Below are 22589 nucleotides of genomic sequence, written 5' to 3'. Positions count from 1 at the left end.
CAAATAAAGGCTTTCACAGCAAAGAATCCAGAGAAGTAAATAGATACCTGAGCGTGTATGTGTGGGTATTTTTCCACAAAACAATAAATTTCGAGGCAAAATTCAAGAAAACAAAAATTTTCTTCAAGTTTCTAACATCTCTGCTTCCCTAGTCTGTTGGGATGAATTTTGGTTATTTTCTGTTTTGTGCTGCGCTTTGGTCAAAGAATCACAGTGGAATTGTCAGTCAATTTGATCTGAACTGACTCTATTTTCTAATGATATTTATGCTCAATAATGTACATTTATTCAAGAAATCCAGGGCTTAGTTGAACAGAGTTCAGAGGGTAGAACTGGGTGATTTCTTTGCTTATGTTCTTTGGGCAGAATCTGTGCTTAAATAGGCAACTCTTTGATCATTAGCATCAACAGTAAAACTTAGTGTGTAACCATAGGAGATATAGAATGTCTAGCAAATAATTTAGTCTCACATCATGTCACCCGGACTTCTGGTGTTGTTTTTATAAAATCACTACAAAATGAGACCGGGATTACTTATCAGGAAAATCTGCATGTTCTGTTTCAGACTAGTCAGAAGTGAAGCAGTAGGCTGCACTGACTCCAGAGCCACCACATCTCCGAGCAAGGGTACAGGGTAGGTTACTGAATACATAGAAGAGTGAGAACTATCACTTTTCTTCAGAAAGAAACAGATCTGGGATGTCACTTAAAAGATGTGTGGGTGAAGCTGGGTGGTGGTAGCACATGCCTTTAATCCCAGCACTCGGGAGGCAGAGGCAGGCAGACCTCTGTGAGTTCAAGACCATCCTGGTCTACAAGAGTGACTTCCAGGACAGGCTCCAAAGCTACAGAGAAACCCTGTCTTGGAAAAACAAATGAAGAATCAAACAAAAAATAGTGTGTGTGATATGGAGTTGTTGAAGGTGGTTAGACAAAGAACCTGCTTAGTCATAGCTGCTGTGCCTCTGAGCAGTAGCACTAGGTCCACACAGTCAGGTGCTCAGCACAGTCACCTATGGAAGAAGAAGGGGCTCCCCGGGCCCTACTACTCAATGCTGATCTACTGGGAATAGAGATAAATGTGACTAGCTAGAGGCACTCTGAAATCACCCAATGAACTTGCCGTACACTGTTGAGATGAATTCATGTCTGTGAACTGTTTTTGGAGAAATCTGGTGTATAATAATGGTAGATTTGAGTGATGACTCCGAGATAATGGTTTAAGGACCATGAAATGGCCCCGTGAAATGTCTCCATGAGTAAAAGCACTGGACAAACAAGCCTGATAACCTCCCCAAATTTGATCCATGGAACCCAAAGTGAAAGAAAAATACTAATTCCCACTGTTGTCCTCTTACCCTCCCTAGCAAGCCATGACATGAATGCATTCAAACTCACACACATTCACTAGACATTATAATAAATTTTAATTTTTTAAGTCTACAAAAAGGAGCCATGTAAAGAGATTGAAACTGACCATGTAAGACACAGGTAGCTTTGTGAAATAGTAGCAAACATAGGAGATGGAAATGAATGAAGACTAAGGGACTGAGAATTAAAGGCTGGCTAGAAGTAAGTAAAGCATGAGATGTTAGTAGTCAGGCATCTATGCTGGCCTTCTCTTGGGGACCTGACAGCAATCATTAAGAGCAACTCCTGTCCACATTCACTACACTCCATTTACTCCATTTTAAAGGGTGGGCCTTGCCCACCTCTAATCTCTTTCTTCTCTTCTCTTCTCTTCTCTTCTCTTCTCTTCTCTTCTCTTCTCTTCTCTTCTCTTCTCTTCTTTCCTCTCCTCCTTTTCTCTCCTCCTCTCCTCCTCTCTGCTCCTCTCCTTCTCTCCTCTCCTCCCCTCTCCTCTCCCCCCTCTGTCTCTCTGCCTCTCTCTTCTGTCACTCGTGTCCCCAGAGGCAGTCTCCCTTATTTCTCTCCACCCTTTTTCCATTCACTTTCCCCCAATAAAACATCTCTCTACCTGAGCTCTGTTGCATGGTGTCTTTCTCTCTGATGTTGCTTTTTCAAATTACAAGAGAGAAGCAGGAAGTTCACCTCTGCTATAGTCAAGTGGGGGTCAGACTTTCCATTGCTTCATCAGTTCCTTTTCTTTTCTGTAGCCCATTCCCCATTCTCCAGTGTTCCACTAATTTCTGTCACTTGATCTGATGTACAATTTATATTAGTTTTATCAAAAACAAACCATCAGGTTAGAAATTCTATAATCAAATGAAAATAAAGTTTATTGAGACATTCTGACAAAGGTTAGCTAATGGCAATGGATTATAGGAATCAAATAGTCTTGTTTTCCTCCTTCCTCTATCATCATCATCATCATCATCATTATCATCATCATCATCATCATCATTATCATTCCCACCATCACCATTGTGCTATTTGGGGTCTAGTCTGGACCTTTATATGTGTCAAGCAAAGTTCTTCCTTGAATTGTACTCCTAATCCCAAAGATGTTTCTAAAGTTATCATTCAGTAGAAGAATGTGCGAACTCACCAAGAGTTTGACCGAAGTCCTGTTGATGCAAAAACCAGCTTTTCCCTTTAAAGTAATAAAAGATAGTTTCTTCAGGAGTCACTTTAAGTGACCATGGTCCATATTCCAAAGTGGAAGTAGTTTCATGAAGTTTCTTTAATTTTGCAGAACTATGAAAGTTATAAATCAAGGCAAATTTAAGATATATTGATGGGCAACAGAAAGTTGGTTAAAGCAATATGGAGGAGAGGAAGTTTTCCATATGACATCAGAAGACATGCTTAGCTTTCAGTATGGTGGAAGTTAGCAATCTGCTAAGTTAATAGGTTTCACATAGTCTTTATCTATTAATTACAGGATGTTAGTTCTGTTGTAGGTGGCCAAAGAATGGCTGTGTAGGAACTAGAGCTATCATGTAGTAGTTAGTCTCCGTGTCTACAAAATCCCAACTTCTCCACTGTAGTTTTAATTAGTAATGAGCAAATCAGTCTTTACTGACACAGCTTCTTTGCAGGAATTCTCATCACAAACTTTATGAGCAAAACTCATAGAGAAAAAAAATCCGCTTATTTCAGCTTTAAACAAAGTAATTGTGAATATTTTCTCACACAACTGGTAGACTACAAATGATTTACAGTGTGTGTGATAATCTATACTATAGCTCATTAAATGTCTGTCTCCTTTGATCCCATGACTTCACACATAAAATGTCTTCCTAAGTATGTTCTAAAGTATAGCCCATATGATTTTGAAATTAACAACCAACAAAATAGTGTAAATAATTTAACTATTCAACAGTAGTACCTAATTACTTAATTTATAGTGTGCAGAAATGATTAATAATCATGTCTTTAAAAATTTGTAAATCAATATTTACAAAATGAAAATGCTTATTACTTATTAAAAAGTTAAATTAGAAACAGAGTATAACTTTGTATTGTGGCAGATAGCTATATATCCAGCACTGAAGAGATTAAGTCCAAAGGACTCAGAGTTTTATGCCAGCCTGAGATGCATAATAAATATGATATAACAACTGTCAAAAAAAACACCAAAAAATCTCAAAACAAAACAGTAAACAAAGACTGAGTCTCTTACTCAGTCTTAGAATATTTGCAAAGCATACAGAATATCTTAGATTTGATATCACACATCTATGAAAACCTCAGCAATGAGACCACTCCATATGGTATAACATAAAAGACCACTGTAAACATTCTCTACAAATAAGAAGCTAACTTTTAGTAGGAGTTTTATAGCAAAAATATTAGTGCCTTACAAAAATTCCTAGGACACACTTAGGTGTAATAAACATAATTCAAAAATAAAAAGTAATTTTAATGTATTTTCAAATAGTAATGTTAGAAAAAAACTTCAATCAACTTATTACAAAATTAAGAGTGGAGCAACTGTGCCCCTCTTTTTACTAGTGTTTTTGCTAGGGACACTGGTTTTACTTTCTCACAGTTATATGTATTTCCCCAATCTTCAAATATTGGTTACGGACATCATTTGGACTAACCGATATGGTAGCTTGGTTCTTTCTTCTGCGTCAGCATCAGCTTTCATCGTACAATTTCCTCTTTTTGTTTTTGTTAAGAGGAGGGGCTAAAATTCATGAGCTTGAGTATCACTCAGAGACGACTTCATTCTGACTTTTCTCCTGGAGCTCTGAGAGAATCGAGGCCAGGAAAGGCCAGCTTGTCCCTGACTTGGAGGGTCAACTCACTCACAGGAATTGCTTCCTGGTAGAGACTCAGGTAACAAATGTTATTATTATTTTCCTATCATATAATTGCATACACTAGAGAATTTCAGGTGTCTATAACTTAAGAGCGGGGATGTGTTAGATTTTGTTAACGTTGGTGGCATGTGAAAATTGGATTTGGGCACTGATTGTTTTCTTTCTGAGTATGCTATGTCTCGTACTGTGTGCTAAGTAAGGTGAAGGGAATCTATGGAGTTTATTACTCTATAACTAGGTCAAATAATTTTATATTATCCATCTTGAAAAAGTCATAATAGCAACCAGGTAAGATGGTTCAGTGTGTAAAGATACTTACTACACAAGTCTAATTGACCACCTGAGTTGATCTCTGAAACCCACAAAACGTGGAAGGAGTGGCCTCACTCAGTAAAGTTCTCCTCTGCACACTTGTGCACAATGACACAGGCACCTACCCAACATAATAATAATAAATAAAAATTAAATATATGTATATAATAGAAAGATTCCTTTCACTTAAGAAATTAGGGGAAATTTAAATAATTTCAGGAAACTTCATAAATTAAAACTAGAGAAGCTTCAATCGATGAAAAGTTTGCTGTCCATATTATCTATTGGCTACCATCTCAGTTATTAAAGTAATGGTCAGGGTGAGTTATAAATATTTATTATTTTGTAATATATTGGTATCTATTACCAGACTGTATCCCTTATGAGCATGAACTAATGACTGCATAATTATAAAATTTATTTAACTATATGCTCATCTAACAATATCATATACTACAACATTATATGTAAAATGATTATGTACACTGAATAATTTGAGATTAAAGCTTTAGGTCGTATCCTGCTATTACCCTCTCTATTGCTTCCATACCTACCTATGTAATGACCCTTTCTACTTTTCTGGTTGCTGTAGCCACTCAGGTTTTGTATCATGTATGAATACGTGGAGCCAGGAGCCTTAGATGTGAGAGAACATAGAGCATTTGTCTTTCTGAGTTTGTGTTACCCCACTCAGTAAAATTTTCCCAGTGGCGTCCATTTAGTAGGCCAGACCCTGGAGAAGAATGTGTGGGTGTGCTAGGTGAAGAAGGTGGACATATCAAATGTTTGGGCTTTAACACAAGAGATATTTATGTACTTGGAGCCCATAATGTTAATCACCAGTAAGTAGAATTAACATTTAAATATTGCCTCAAAGGTAGTGCTTAAGAAACTCTGATGGTCACATATGACTAAAAAGCCTAAAAAAGCATGTTTATATTCATGTATTTATCAGACCATGTAAATAATTTTAAAGCAAAGATTTTTATTTATTTGGAAAGCCTTGAATTTTGTCATTTTAATTGATAGTTTAAAAGCTTTTCAATAATTTGTGCTAGTGCCAATTTTGTGTAACATTTTTATAAATGTACTGTGTCAATATTACAACGACTTGTTAGTAAATTTTTAATTTTTCTATATTTCCTAATAAAACATCCTGTGGCCATTAGATGTATAAATGACAGAAATCCACAAAAGGTTTCATCTCTAGTGGAAATCAGGACCAGTCCATGTGATTTAGGTTGTTTGTATCATTAAATTAATTAGACACCATCCTTTCCTATTGCACTGCAGCATCAGATGCAGGTATTTTCATGAAGGAGAACATTTTAACTTGTTCTTTGGAAATCCCTCAAGATCAAATTTGTACATAGACCACACTTCATATATTCCCAAGATGACCGACAAGGAAATCACTTACACAACTGTGAGATTCCATAGGTCTTCAAAGTTGCAGAACCGAGCAAGGCCTGATGAGACACAAAGGTCCAGAGAAGCTGTCCATAGAGGTAAGTGTTTTAAGCATTTAATTTACCTGTTCTGAATTCAACACAAACTTCTAATTTTGAAAATAATATCTAACTGGCTGACATTAAAAACAGTAATTTTACTTTTGTTGCTGTGGTTGTTGTTGCTTGTTTGAGATGGATTTCCCTGCTTAATAATGTTAACTGGTCCTAGACCTCACTTTATAGACTAGGGTGGCCTTGAGCTCTAACTGAACTGTCTGCCTCTGTCTCCCAAGTGCTTGAATTAAAGGCACGTACCATCAAGTCTGGCGAAAGTCTGTTTCATTTTATTTGTTTATTCATTTATTTAGTTTTTTTTTTCATGCAAGGTTTCTTTGTGTAGCCTTGTCTCTCCTAAAACATTCTCTGTAGACCAGGCTGGCCTCAGACTCAGAGATCCACCTCCCTCTGCATCCTGAGTCTTGGGATTAAAGGTGTGTGCCACCACCACTCAGCAATAATCCTATTTCTAGTTGTTAGCTAGTAACAAAAGCAAGCCAGATGGGCAAAGTAGAACACTGGGAGACTGGAAGGAAACAATTATGAGAATGGAGAAGGAAGAAGTAAATATAATCTGTCAAATTTGAGAAACAATTAAGAGATTGAGTTTTTAGTCTTATAAAGAACCATTCTGGAACTTTTTAAAGTAACAATAAAGTCTTAAGAAACACCAGATAGTCTAGAGAAATTAGATCTCAAGGAAATGCAAAATATGCATTAGAAACAATACTTTTATTCTAACAGCAGGTGTTTTAATTGCCTCAAATATTTACAACCTCTAATATAATGAAACAACAAACTTAGTCCATCAATTGAAGGAGTCTCTTCCTGGAAAGAAGGGGCAGAGGAAGAGAGGGGATGAGAGAGAGAGAGAGTAGTGAGGGTGAAGCTGACTAAACTGCATTATGTGTTTTTGAAAATGTCAAAGGAGAAATAAACTTAATTAATAAAAAAATTCTATTCTGTTTTTCTCTTCACTCTGTATATAATGTCACCGATGAACTCTCAGTTGCAAACATTAACTTATTTGACATGGTGATAACCAGAGGCTTGACTTTCAGATTCCCAACACCTCAGATAAATGAAGATGTTTTGTATTATCTAGAGAAAATAGAACTTACAGAAAAAAAATGGAGAGAGTTAACTTTTGTCTTTTTCAAGAATGTACCTGTATACAGGTCAGCTCCAGAACCACCATGGTTCCCTACAGTTCTGAAGAACATCCACCCCTCTTTCCTTCCTCTGCATCCTCAGTTGTGCTCCCTTGGCGGACTGCATGCTCCAGTTTGTCATCTTCTACTTGGATTGTGTCTGTGTCCTCAATGCTTTCTGAAGGATGCACTTTTGATCCTGTAGTACCTGGTGAGGGGCACATGCCTGGCATCCAGCTATTTCTAGGTTGAGTTAATAAGATTGATAATGTAAGATCAAATATTTTAACAAGGTTTAAAATCCAGTGAAGCTTTACACATGTAGGATTTCTGCAATATTTACATTTACGTAGAAAGTTAGAATTTTGAATGCAAGTGTTCAGTCAGTTTGTCTGATGGACTTCTGTAAAATATTTAGAGACCAATATCCCCTTGTTTCCACGCTACATAAAATTGTTATCAGTATTGGAATATGCTATTCACAATGATGACTTTTTTGCTTTGCTTTGTTGATTTAAGAATCGTCAACACCTTGGCACTTCATTGTGATACCTCTCGGAATCCTTTGTTTTATTCTGCTGGTGACAGTGGCAGTGTTGGTGACACTCAGTGAGTAACTGGCATGTATCTTCTTTGCCTTTGTGCCTAAGCAATAACTTCAAACACTAATTATGCAGTCAACACACTCTTCCATTGTGCTGACTATAATCAGGGGATGTGTCACATAGCTCTGGACTTAGGTAGATTTTATTCCTGGCACACTACCCTTGTTCCTCTACACCCTTTCTCTACACCTGTTTCATTAATTTGGGGGTTGTTGAGAGCTTTTGTGCTTTCTCATTAGTGGTAATGTTCATTCTGAGAACTTGGTGATAGTCTGCCTTCTGAGCTCAGGTGATTGTGAATCTTAAACAATCTGTGAGAAACAACTGTACAAAAGAAATGATGGATTTCTTTTTTACTGAGTCTATATTGAAAACATGATTGTGTGAAAAGACTAAATGTGTACAGAGACTTTAAAACTCCAACCCAGTTAGATTCCTTCACATTCCTGGAGGATATAACTCCCAGGCTGTTCTAAAATATAACTACACACAAGGATATTATTTATTCCATCTGATGCTTTGAGAATTGTGCCATACCTATATGTTTCTTAATTCACATTTTAGTGTATGTTAAAGGTTGACTGAGTTCATTAGTTAGATATTTATTTGTAAGTTTTGTGCGGAGAAAAATTGAAGGGATTGGAAGGTAATATGCTTCCACCATTATTTAATTCTGATTTACATTTACTTTATACTGAAATTGCTGATAGAAACTGATGTTTCCGTCTCTATAGTGAGTCAATTGAGATGTTATTTTTTCAAATGTCAAAATAGCAATTGAAGTAATGGCATGTATTATCAACATGATGCCTTTTCTTATCTCTTAAATTTCAATATTTAGCATTAATAACCACTTTCAGTTATATCCTTTTTAATTTTAGTTTTTCAGTTTAGTCAAGAAAAATATGATCAAAACAACCTCAATCAAAGCAGTGTACAAAATATCAGCACCTCTAATAAAACATTGACAAATAAGTCATCAAATTATGAAGGCTGCAAAAATCAGGAGGAACAGAACAGATGCTGTGGAAAAACTAAGACTGTTTTAGATTACGGAAAGTACACAGGTAAGGAGGGGAACTTGTTGTTCTGTACTGATTCTTCTCCAAAAGACTTGAAGTCCGGTTATTAGGTTACAGTCCTGATGATCTGTGGGTTAATGGATGGGTTTCTTTATATCTTGTAGGGTCTCAAAACCCTGGATTCCCTGTTTGAATTAGGAACATCTTACAGTTTCTAAAACTCAGTAACTGTTCTGTCTCCTACTGCTCCCAGGAAGGGAAGCTCAAATCAGCACAGCTGAGAATTCAGGTAGTTTTCAGCTGTGAGCAAATCTGGGTCCCCCTTTCATTGTTAACAGAATCTGGGAGTTTCCAGCAAGAGAGTGTTTTTGAAATTCCTAGGCTGAAATGGACTTAGAACATTTATGTGGACACAGTAATAAAAATAATTGTTTGTGTGTTTGTTTTCCTTCTTCTTTGGTATCATAATGTTGGTCTCTTTGTGACCAGAGTGTCCTCCATACAGTGCACATGAGAGCTTCACCATGGTGCTCACACGGCTGTATGCCTATCAGTGACACAAAGATGAAAATATCTAATGTTACAAGGAACCTTCCCTTGCATCATGACTGGTTAACTATAATTGATACAGTTTACCATTAAATATGAAGTATTTTTTTAGACTTTAGAGTTCACAAAGAACTCTTGAATATGATCTCACTTGTTTGATAGCAGGAGTTGACAATCTTTACTAGTTAAAGACTAATAATACCTTTAAAACTGGTAAATTTAAAATATAAATAAATAAGTATATAAAACTTCAAAAATAATACTTGAGGCATTCCAAACTTAACAAAAGTGCTTGCATTATTGTATTACAATAAAATAACTATCAAATCTAAGTAGTAGCACAATTCTACAATGTTGCGATTAGAACACAGAGGAAGGACAATTGCAAATTTGAGGACAGCCTTGGTGTCCAGTAAATTCCAAGTGATCCTGAACTACACAATGATGTTAACTCTGCACAGAAAAATAAGGGGTGGACATAAATGTTTATTAATAGAGAGAGGATATCCTCACCACCAGAGTAAACAAATAAATGTAGCTAAGAAACCGCACATTTTAATGTATTCAAATTTGACACTTTGGGGCTGTGCATGTACTACTGAAGGCAGGATAACATAAAATTGCCATCAAAAGCTTCCTTATATGTCTCTTATTTCTATTAAGGTAAAATCATCTAACAGACCACAGCACAGCTGTACATGCATAATAGATGTGGGCTACTGACACTAAGTGATCAGCACTCAGGAGTTACCTGATAGACTTATTGGTGTTATTAGGTGCTAGGTGTTAGGTATGCTTTCATTGTATAACCAAAGCTCACTTAGAATATACAGTATAGGCAAGGCTGGCCTGGAATTCACTGTTTAACCAAGGCTGACCTCAAACTGGAGGTGAACTTCCTGCCTCGGCCTAAAGAGAGATGGGTTTATTGGCATAAGCCATGCCCCGCTGGATTTACTTCCCTTTCAAGGATAGATAATATTCCTTTGTGTATACATGCTACATTTTTTCTATTGATTCATCCATAATGAACACTTAAATTATATTCACATTTCTGTTATAAATGGTGCTGCATAGAGCACAGGTGTAGAGGGGTCACTCAGCATTCTAGAATCTCAATTTCTGAGAGCTATGAGATTTTACTCAGTTATAAATGGGTAAGAAATACATTGTTCTAACAATAGAACACCTGAGATTAAGATTTTCACAATTCTTTCTCTGTTGTAGGCAAATCTGCTGAAGCACGCTTGTTCTGCTGTGGAATAAAATGTTATTATTTCATCATGGACAATAAACGCTGGAAGGACTGTAAAAAGACCTGCCAGGACTGCAGCTTATCCCTTTTGAAGATAGATGATGATGATGAACTGGTACTGTAGACTCTTAAATGTCCATTTATTCTCTTAGACTCTGTTTCTAAATCTTGGATAATGAAATATTAACCCCAGGCAGGTTTATTGAAAGAGAGACCATCAAGAATTAGATATAGTTGCCTTTAATAAGAGCAAATACTTCATTAAGGGTCTCTCAGGATACCCCTCCTGGTTCTAGATTAGTCGTCAGGACACGGGGTCTGTTATGGGGAGGCTTTACTAAAGAGACAGCTGTCTTTGCAAACTCCCCTGTTTCTCCGGAATCTGCAAGAGAGTCACTCAGAGCAACATGTTTTCCCTGATGATGTTATTATTTTATTACGGCACGTTCTGTGACTGACAGTATCTCCATAGAGGGCCAGCTACACACAAAAAAGCAACTGTCTTGGGTTAGTTGTTTGGAACCCAGAAGTGAGACTGCCTGTGATGAGTTATTGGATGGCAGTGGGGAATGTATCTGACCAATGGGCTAACCTTCAAAGTGTAGATTATATGAGATCCATGAAATTAAATAATGTTTCTGGTTAGAACCATGTTAATTTTCACTGAATCTGTCCATTATACTTACCTTATGATATTCTAATGTTTCACAAAATGTTATCTATCTTTAGAAATGAGTATTAAGAGAAAACAAGTGGCCAAGATACTGACATTAGATGTTTACATTTTCAGTATAGAAATTTTTTTCAAAGTCAGGCAGTGGTGCCTCATTCCATAGATCCCAGAACTCAGGAGGCAGAGGCAGAGAGATCTCTGTGGATTCAAAACCAACCTGATTTACAAAAGCTAGCTCCAGAACAAGGTTCAAAGCTAGAGTGAAAACCTGTCTCAAAAATCCAAAAAAAAAAAAATCAAAAATCAAACAAATAAAGAAATCTCTTCAAATACATAGTAGGTCTTTTTCTAGAGAAATGATTGAATGGTCCGCTTAACATCTTTTTTATTTAGAACATGAAAAATAATACTCCACCAATGTAATACATGCTGAATAATTACAGCATAAAATAAATTTTTATGTGAATTTTTATGATATAATTTTCCATTTGATACAGTAAACATAGATAAATTTAAAATCATACCCTAAAATATATTCAATAATTTTATTAGCCATCACGGCCAACTATGTCACATGCAAGACACATTAATTTTTTCCACAACCCTCCACTTCCTCCAGTTCTGTCACTTTCAGATCCTAAAAATAGCATGGCTTTCTCACTAGAACATGGAGGATAATGCACAGCTTTTCATGGTATTTTTCATGTTAATGAATTTGGATGAATGCTTCTCACATGCCTCCGTAGTCTTATGAAATATGAATTTGTATAATTTCATGAAGCATCAAACTTAATAAGGAGCTGGATATGCAATGTGCATTTAGTGATTGAAGCAGGGAGGTTGTGAGTTCAAGGCCAGGCTTGGCTACACACTGAGCCTTTCTCTGAGAATCACAGATGTAAATCTTTTCATGAAAGTAGTATCTCTAGACACTTGAAGTTTCATTTTAAATAACTTATGTAACTGTCTGGTTCTGATATAACAAGAGAAATCACTTTAAAAATGAACTTGGAGGAACTGAAGGGCTGGAGGACAGGACAGAATAGAGCTGACGTAAGGATATCAGGACCCTGTTATAGCTGTTCTTTTCTCATCAAACAGAAAAATTTTATCCAAAGATAAATTTTTATTTTCCTTACAGAAGTTTCTAAAGAAACAGTTTACTACAGACACTTTCTGGATTGGATTATCTTATGAAGTAAGCAAAAGCGAATGGGGATGGATTGACAATGGCACATCTAAACTGTGAGTTTCCTGAACCCTTCAATTCTAACACTGGTGCCAGAGTTGTTAGGATTGTGTGCAAAGGCTTTTCTCTCATTATACATGACTTTTCTCATTTTCTATGAAGCTCAGGGGTAGGGAAAAGAAGCAGAAGGCAGTATCTGAGCAAGTGATAGACAGGAAATAGAAATGTGTAGGAACTGATGGCCAGTGATGTAATACTGAACACAGCTCAGGATTGTGTGTTGTAAGATGCACAGGGCCAACAAAAAAAGAACCAAAGTTTAAGATAATGTGAAGTGATTTGATCTTCAAGGAAGATACAATGAGTGTGAGCATCTTAAACATTCATGACCTGTTTCTGTAGTAATTTTATAATTGTTAATTTATAAATATAAAAATATATACATATATATTTATATGTATACATATCTACTTTATATTTCAAGGTGCTTTATCTATAAGCTCTGAGCTTGCTCATATCTGACATGGCAGAAAACTGTTTATTGATTTTCTTTATAAATAATATTAATTAAAAATCTCATATATATATATATATATATATATATATATATATACACAAAATGAAATATTATCCTATCTATCCCTTATTTGCCCACTCAAGCTTCCTCTTACTGTTCCCAAAGTTTTTCCCTGGTACATGTTTAATGCACATTCACTGTAGCAAGGATATATGGCCAAAACCTTAATAAGAAATGTTTCTAGCATATCCAGCAGCTGTCACCTAACAATAGCCACTCATTAAAAGATAGAGGACCCCTCCCCATCTATGCTGGAATGTCGCCCATTTTGATCTTGTTCAAGTCTCACATAGGTAACCACAGCTGCTGTGCGTTTGTGAGTGGGAAAGCCTTGTCATATCCAAATGGCAGGATTGCACAGGCCATCAGCTGGCTCTCATATGTTTTCCACTTCCTCTGCCTGTTGTTTCCAGAGACTTGGGGTGGTGTTGAGGGTGAAGAAGTTGATGTCCCTGTGACGCTAAACACATTTTTCTTCTCTTCTGAACTTTGACTGCTTCTCTTGCTTGGTACAGATTACTGCTTACTGCAAAAGAAGCTTCTCTGACCAAGGTGGAAAGCAGTTAGCTACATGCCCACTTAACAAAATAATTGTAGCAGGTTCCACCTTAGGGCCCTTGACCTCCACAATCATGGGTTTTTGATTTGAATTACAATACCAAACATTATCCTTCATGTATTAAAAATCTCAACTCCAATAAGAAAGCAGTCAGTTATCCTATAATAATGGTACCACTGGCCACATCTTGCCTAGCAGGCCAGTATTGTAGCATGCTGCGTTCAGTGCTGGGTAAGATCGTTAATATCTTTTCTACTCCAGCAGCAACTTGTCATCCTTTGAAAACTTGCTCAGGTAAAGTTGTTTCCTGATTGATTTGAAATTGATTTCTCTATGTCCTGAAAACAAATTCTGTGCTGTCTTCAGCTTACAGATCTTACCATGTTGCTAGGGGAGTTAACCAAGGGCAATGGCAAAATGCTGTGTTGTTTTGGTGACCTCTGTGGTCTCTCTGACCAGTAATTCCCCTACATGTGTCCTCTGCTGTTGACTTTGATTTTCTCTTAATAATTATGTTTTTTGTTATTCATTTTTCAGTCATATTTTTATTTTCAATTGACTATATTTTGATCACCTTTCCCAACCCCTAACACATCCCACATTTTTGTCACCTCCCTGACCATCTAAAATCAAGTTCTTTCCTTTGTTCTTCAAAAAAAAATGGCAATCAAATCAAACAAATAACCCAATCAGACAAAAATGTTTAAATACACATACAAAGACACACAAAAACAAACAAAAATCCCAAACTACCTAAGTAAAAAAGATCCTGCAGTGTGTTTTCCAAACACAAGTTTATTAACTAATGGTGGTCTGTAAGTCCTTTTATAGATCCTTAGCTTCAGTTAATACACCTTTTTTCCTCGCCTGTTTTTTATACCTCAGTGCTATTGTCATTTGATCTTTTAATCCTCAGAATTCATCCCTCTATTTGCATATCACATATATCCATTCCTCATGCTTATTGATGGTTTTGGAAATACTAATATTGAAATTTATCTCATAGGAATTTTGTGTTTGTCCTCAAATAACATCGAAAACATATGTATATATGTATGTGTACATATCTATATGTATGTGTGTTTATGTATGTGTATGTATTTTAAAAACACAGTGTTTATTATCCAATTCTTACTTTGTGACTATCCAAAGAGGTAAAAAAAGAAAAGAAAATACAGTTTTATTTTTGACGGTTGCCTATTATTTTATTATTAAAATTTTTTTGCCACGTTGTGGTGGTGCATGCCTTTAATCCCAGCACATATTGGCAGACACAAGCATTTCTCTGTGAGTTTAAGATCAAACTTGTCCACAAATTAGTAGTCAGAGCAGTTTCACAGAGAAACCTGTGTTTAAAAAAGGAAAAATAAATAAAATAATTTTGATTAATTAACTATTTTCTTTCAGTCCAATTACAGTCTTCCCTCCCTCATCTCCTTTCAGTCCCTCTTCCATTTCTCATTCTCTTCCATGCTCTAATCTACTCCCCCTCCTTTCTCTTCTAAAAAGGGCAGTACTCCTCCCTTGTAGGCATCTTGTTTCCAATTGAAGCTGTATAAGGCAACCCAGTATGAGGAAAGGGTCCTTCTCTTTGTACACTGTGAAGATGTGTGGCTATTACTGGTTCTATAAAAACACTGAGTGGCCAATAGCTAGGCAGGATTCCCAGGCACAGAGGACATTGGTAAGAAGAAGGGAAGAGGCACAAGGAATTGCCAGCAGACCATTAAAAGGGCTGCATGTTTTTGCAGGTAAAGCTTTGTCAGAAAACCTTTCTAAAATGAGACACACTTGCCTCCTGCAAACACAACTCACTGGAGAAAATGCTGCTACTAAGAAGCCATACACAACTCTGTTCTTTTGTTTCTAGAATTACTTCCCAAGGTCTGTCAGGATTTAAGTGGATTTGGCTGTCCACATTGACACCATTTGTTGACAGAAATTTCTGTCCCACCTGGTCCAGCAGCAATAAGTACGAAAGAAATACACAGAGGTCTACTAAGTTAATTACACACTGGTTGGCCTATTAGCTCAGACATCTTATTAACTTATTCTTATATCTTAATTTGACCCTTTATTCTTGTCTATGTTAGCCACATGGCTTGGTACATTTAACAGTGAGTTGTTCTCATCTTGCTTCCACTGTATCTGTATGAAGACTGCAGACTGCCTCTTTTCCTCTTCCCTGAATTCTCCTGTTCTTATTGCACCACCTCTACTTTCTGCCTGGTCACCGCAACCATACTTCCTGCCTTGCTACTGGCCAATAAGTGTTTTATTAAAATACATTTGTCAGGGTACAGACCGGTGTCCCACAGCATTCAGGTCCCAAAGACAGGTAACATAGTCAGAGAAAAGCCATGCTTTCACTGTTAGAAGACACATAAGAAGATCAAGCCAAACAACTGTCAGACATATGCAGAGGACCTACGTCACGTCCATGCAGGCTCCCTGCTTTTGGGTTCAGTCTATGTGAGATTTGTTGTGCAAGGCCCCTGAATTTGAGCCCTCCTGTTGCTTAACTTCATGATTCTGTGTATTGAAGCACAGGTATTCCTTCGTTTATGACTAAAATCCACCTATAAGTCAGTACATACCATGTTTCTTTCTGGATCTGGGTTATCTCACTCTGAATGATCTTTTCAAGTTCCATCCATTTTGGGGAAAGTTTACTGATGTCCTTGTTTTTAAAAGCTTCACACTACTCCATTGTGAAAATTTACCACATTTTCTCTATCCATTCTTTTTCTGATGGATGTCTATGCTATTTTCAATATCCAACTATTATAAATAAAGCCACTATGAATGTAAATGAAAATACCCTTTTTGGTAGTATGGAGCATCCTTTGTGGTAGGAAGGATTATTCTTTGTGTATAAGCCCAAGCAAAGCATAACTAGCTCTTGACATAGATTGATTATCCATTTCCTGAGGAAGAACCATGTTGATATCCTAAGTGATTGTCAAGTTAACAGTCCCAGAAGCAAAGGAGGAGCTAATTATGTTTTAAATGTCTTAGGTATCATTTTAATTTATATTGATTTTGTTGTTTTTAGATAGAGATTCGTTTTTCCCATGTTGTCCTTGGACTCCTGATATTTTTGTCTCCATCTCTCAGGTGATGGGACTGTGGACAGGTGTGACTCTGACTGTATGGTCCTTTTTCTCTGGACATGATGGAGGAAGGTCATTGGTTAAATAAAAAGAAACTGCTTGGCCCTCATTGGTTAGAAGATAGGTGGGAGGAGTAAACAGAACAGAACGCTGGGAGGAAGAGGAAGTGGGCTCAGACTCCACTGCTCTCCTCTCGGGAGCAGACGCCTCAGAGAGACGCCATGCTCCCAGCTCCCAGGAAGATGCACGCAATGAAGCTCTGACCCAAAATGGACGTAGGCTAGAATGTTCCCGGTAAGCGCACCTAGCTGTGCTACATAGAATATTAGAAATGGGCTAGTCCAGGTGCAAGAGTTAGCCTAGAAGAGGCTAGATAGAAATGGGCCAAGCAGTGATTAAAAGAATACAGTGTCCATGTAATTATTTCGGGGCATAAGTTAGCCGAGCAGGCGGCCGGCCGGGGTGCTGGGAACGCAGCCCTGCTGCTCTTATTACTACATGGACAGATATCAACCATTTCGATTTCACATGTGTTAGTTGGTTATCCTAGTGTCTAAAGTTCTATGGGTTTAATGTACTATTTCTGCTGGCTTTTGCTCATGATGTCATTTTCTTTGTTGTATTTACTTAGTATCTTTGCCAACAGACACAAAACTATCTGAAGCATGATATTCACACTCAGGAATATTTCATTCACTGTCTGGGAACATGACAGGTCTGGCTCACTTCTATTTAAACATGATCCTGCAAAAGTGGACAGCTAATTTACAAATATACAGAAAATTAAGATCCTCTCTCCTTCAAGTACACTCTCAAGCAGGCTGTCACAGAGATGGCCAGGATATAGACACTCTTAAAAGATGTTATAATATATTCAAAGAACACAGAATATTTTTGCTTTTATTAGTTTTGGTTTTTATATTTTAAGTATCATTTTATACTTGCTAACCCCGATTCTTTTACATCTACCTCCCAAGCACTAGAATTGATGCTGTGTCGCACTATAGCTGGCCACAGAGTTAGTGAATATATTTATACGCTAAAGCACTATACAGAGTCAGAGATGGGCAAGTAGAAACATTTGGTGTGAGGTATCAGTGCTGGGAGGATACCTGCATTCAGGTTAAAACATCTTTGTAGACCTTGACTATACTACAGAACTCTCCACTGAAGGTGATATGAGTACTAGGGCCACACTTGAGGATTCAGTTTGAAAGTCTGGAGGTGAGAAGATTTCTTTCACCACCACAGGCATTTTCTTAAGTGTTAAAATGCAGTAGTTTAGACAGCTGCTTCTAATGGACCTAGTAAGCAGCTGTGAACTTAACTTGTGTTTCTTGTGTAGAGGTTGCGGTGGGCATTACTATGGAAGTAAACTTTAGAACTCAAGACAATCCATGTGTATCTTATGAATAGTTACTCTCTTCTGGGTCTTTTCCTCTTTGTCAACATTCAATACACATGCTTAACTGATTGTACCCATAATCATACCTCATGATTAACTAATGTGTGTGCTCATTTCTACTTTATCTTACCTGTTCTGTCTATGCCCCAAATACCAATGAGGATAATTTATGTCTTTTGATGTTCCTGTGGTAAATCTAAATACTTTATTTTTAACAACTTGAATCAAGGGCTAAAAATGTTGAACTTTTGTTGAATGATTATCCCTTTGACCTCTCAGCCAATATAGTATAAATTTTATTCACTGTTTTACCTTCTTTTGCACAGATTCTCATCAGCCTAGCCTTGTATAAACTCACAATGTTGCCAAAATCATGGGACCATGTCCTATGTTCCATGTTTACTTTATTTTTTTAAATGTCTTTATTACAAAATAAATAATAGGAAATCAGCTTTACTGTGAAATTATCTTTTGGTGATAGCTAAAATTATATTTACTAGAAGATAAAAATTAACAGAGTGGAATATATAAGGAGTTGATTTGTAATCAAGAGACCATTCTTGCTTTTTTATATTTATTTCTTTATATGAATGTATACGACTGTGTGCCAGAGTCACAACACATCAGTATTAAAAGGCAATTGAAAGATTCACTTTTCTTTTTCTACTATGTTGTATCTCAGGTTTGAACTCAGGATGTCAGTTTTGGTAGCAATGGCTTCTATGAACTGAGCTATGTCACTAGACCAATACATTTTTAAATGAGTTTAGAGAAAACAAAAGAACTTTTAGCAAAATACGTACAATTAAGTCCATATTCTGTATATTTTAGTCAATAAATATTGTTTTTAATATCATTGAATACAACAATAAAGGATTCATATTTTAATAACTGTCCATTGTATGTTTTGCATTTTAGTGATTTGATGAAATTAAAATTATTAAAAGAAAATGGAGGCTGTGCATGTCTCAGTTTTCGAGGAATACAAGAAGGTGAATGTGCTAAAAAACATCCCTGCATCTGTGAAAAGAGAATGGATAGATATCCTGGTTCAGTGTACAGTATGAGGGGAAAGTAAAAAGTGGAACATTTTATCATCTTTGCTGATATCCTGTGATGATTTGTGACCACTTAATGACTGAATGTTTTAACCAGAGGACTCAGTCAGCTGAGCAAATATGGCAATGAGCTGAAAAGAAAGGAATGTTCTGCTTAAATCTAACTACACAGCACAATTCAACTGCCTTCCTACTAAACCACAGAACTTTCATCTGGAGAATGAATGCCCTTTGTTCCAAGCCCTAAGGAATCACTCCTTTGTTTCCTGAATGTCACAAAGAAACAAATGCAGAACCCAGATAAATAGCACAAGTAACTCATCATCACTATGATAAACCATTTTACTATTCCACTGCTTTGATATCACAATTAAGAAGTAGGATGCTGTTTCAGGGTTCTATTTCTCAGTTGGTTGCTTAGTGTTTGTAATTTTGCTCTCTCTCTCTTTTTCTGTCTCTCTCTCCTTTCTTCTCTTTTTCTCTTTCCACTCTGTCTTTCCCCATCTGTCTGATCATTTGTTGATGAGTTTAAATCTCCTAGATACAGTAATACTCTTTGAGTCCAGATGGATGTCATGGCACAAACTTATAATCTTATGAGTACTTGAGTTTAAATTCAGTCTGGGCTACATCATATGCTTCAGGCCATCATGGGCTACAGAAAAACTCTGTCTCATGAAGCATAATAATAATGATGGTGTTAATAATAATACTAAACTTTCCATAAATATTTTCTAAACCATCTCAATTATAACATCATACTAAAATGATAAAACTCAAGAAATTAAGTATTGACCTAGTCATATGATCTATTCCATACTCCATATTAAAAATTGTCAGTTTTCTCGGTTATATCAGTATTAATATTTCCTCACATTCACTATCATTTGTGTTTTCAATTGTAATGTCCTTTATCTCTAAAATGGTTATAGACTTATGATGCCTTCATTTTTGACCCTGATGTTAAAAATATCAAATTTGAGTTTGGAGTGTAATTAAGCGTCACCACTGTAAGTCATTGGAAATATGAGTTTATAAACATATACATATCTTCCAAACCCATGGTGCAGGTTAGTTTTATGTTGTTTTGACACAAGCTAGACTCATCTGAGAGGAGAGCACCTCATGAGGGAATTGTACCTCAAAAAGATCTGGCTGTAGACAAACCTATAGAACCTTCTCTTAATTAGTGACAAATAGAGAGGGCTCAGTCCTTTAGAGGTGGTATGACCCCTGGACTGATGATCCTGTGTTCTATAAAAAGCAGGCTGAAAAAGCCATGGGAAACTTCCAGTAAGCAGCACCTCTTCATGGTCTGTGCATCAGCTTCTGCCTTCTGGTTCCTGCCAGGTTTCAGTTTTGTCCTGATTTCCTTTGATGATGAACAGCAATGCTGAAGTGTAAGTCAAATAAACATTGTCCTTTCAACTTTCTTTTTGGTCATTGTGTTTCATTACAACAATAGAAACTCCAATCTCTAGGTCAACTTAACCCAGAACAGCAGGCTGTAGGACAAAGGTTATGGGACTGGGTTTTTTACTCACTCCCTCCCTTTGAAACCTAGTCTGCTCACAGGAGATGGCCAGTGCAGGCTACTTATTCCTTATTCCTAAGAATCTTAGCTGAGGTCATCTTTGTAGATTCCTGGGAGTTTCTCTCACATCAGGTTTTTACCTGACTGTGAAATGGCCCCTATTTCCAGTAGTCTTTGTCAGACTTTTTCTAATTCCACCCGTTTGCCTTCAGATTTTCTGATGTCATTGCTTTTAACAGTTGAGCAATACTTTATTGTATAAATGTACTACATTTTCTTTATCCATTCCTTAATTGAGGGCTTCTAGACGTTTTAGACATTCTTGTTATTACAAACAAAGCTGCTATGACCATAGTTGAGAAAGTCTCCTTCTGATATGATTGGACATCCATTGGATAAATGTTTGAGAATGGTATAGTCAGATCTTATGGTAGTTTGATTCCAGGTTTTCTGAGGAACTGTAGTGCTAAAAACCAAAGTGGTGATATAAGTGTGTACTCCAATATCTTGGGCTAAAACTACAGAAGATGACTTAAGTTTTACCTGAGCAGAGGCAAATCTATGAACCCCAGCCTCAGCAGCTTTATTGAAGTCCAGGTTGGTCCTAGGAATCCCATGTATGTACAAGCCACCTCCCAATTTAATCTCTTTAAGCCTGCCCAACAACCCCAGACTACACTGCCACCCCTGGGCTCCATATACCAGCCTACTACTTTTGAAGAAGTCCTAGGCTTTCTCAGGGGCCAGGTGGGATCCAGATAAACTAGGTAAAACACTGCTCCCCATTCACTAAGACTCCTTAAAATCAACCCTGCAGTCCCAAAATGCATATGTTACTTGAGGCCCCACATTAGGGCCCAGACCCACAATAGAGCTTTTCTAGAGGCTAGAGTATCAAGAAGACCCCAGGTAAAACACTGCCCACTAAACTCTTTTACCCTTCCCAACAGCCTTAGACTGCATCCCCTTCCCTGGGCTACCTACCATGGTTTACAATGTTAGAAGAAGATTTTGACTTTTCCAGAGACAAGGGCAGATATAGGGACCCCAAAGAAGATACAAATAAATTAGTGAAGCACAAAACTAAACAAAAAGATACTAGTATTGGAAAAAAACCTACAGTCTATTCTGGCTATTAAATGTGCTGTAATTGGCACTTAATGCCACTTGTTACCAAAAAGGCTTCATCCAGCAAACTTGTGGAAGTAGATGCAGAGACCGATAGTCAAACTTTCTGCTAATCCTGGGAATCCTGATGAAGAGGAGGGAGGTTTTATAGAAGCCAGAGGGATCAAGGACATCACAATAAAACAGAATCAACTAAACTGGATTTATAGGAGCGCACAGAATCTAATCCAACTATCAGGAAGCATGCAAGGAACTGGTCTAAGACCTCTTCATATATATTGTATTGCTTGGTCTTCTTGTGGAATTCCTAACAGTGGGAGAAAGGTCTGTTTCTTTTACTGGCTTTTGGGACCCTACTTCTCATACTGGTTTGATTTGTCCAGCCTTAATAAAAGAGGAGGCATTCAGTTTTACAGTAACTTAATATGCCATGTTTTCTTGTTATCCATGGGAGGCCTGCCCATTTTTTCAATAGAAATGGAGGAGTGGATGGGGAGGAGTAGAGGAGAAGTAAGAGAAGGGACTGGGAAGGAGGGAGGAGAAACTGAGTTTAGGTAGTAAAATAAATAAATAAATATTCAAAGAGAAGGAAAACAGAACAATTAACAGTGGGATGCAGGACTAAGCAAAGAATTCTCAAGGAGGAAACAAATGTTTGAACTCATGGTGTTTCTTCATTCACCATTGGGTGAGGTCTTTATTTCTCCCACTATTGTAGT

At 37.0% G+C, this 22589-nt stretch overlaps 1 protein-coding gene across 4 annotated transcripts in view; it reads left to right on the top strand.

Annotated features, from left to right (window-relative positions):
* Window positions 1-22589, top strand: part of LOC142855921 (killer cell lectin-like receptor 2) — a 102611-nt gene that overhangs the window by 34656 nt on the left and 45366 nt on the right. Inside the window, exons 2-9 of one of the 4 annotated variants that reach the window (XR_012911564.1) lie at window positions 566-634; window positions 4089-4248; window positions 5838-6052; window positions 7723-7812; window positions 8690-8875; window positions 10607-10749; window positions 12449-12552; window positions 19069-19142. Coding sequence is in view for 2 of the 4 variants with exons in the window: in XM_075982550.1 (XP_075838665.1) it covers window positions 5941-6052; window positions 7723-7812; window positions 8690-8875; window positions 10607-10749; window positions 12449-12552; window positions 19069-19228 (795 nt within the window). In the remaining 2 variants the exon portion in view is untranslated. Of the gene's footprint in view, window positions 1-565; window positions 635-4088; window positions 4249-5837; window positions 6053-7722; window positions 7813-8689; window positions 8876-10606; window positions 10750-12448; window positions 12553-19068; window positions 20627-22589 lie in introns of those variants that run through there. The other 3 variants (XR_012911563.1, XM_075982550.1, XM_075982551.1) reach the window with 3 other exon arrangements.

The sequence above is a fragment of the Microtus pennsylvanicus genome, chromosome 8 (genome assembly GCF_037038515.1).
Source record: "Microtus pennsylvanicus isolate mMicPen1 chromosome 8, mMicPen1.hap1, whole genome shotgun sequence".
Lineage (NCBI taxonomy): Eukaryota > Metazoa > Chordata > Mammalia > Rodentia > Cricetidae > Microtus > Microtus pennsylvanicus.
Note: the sequence above shows the minus strand (reverse complement) of the source record. Positions and strands in the feature narration are given on the sequence as shown.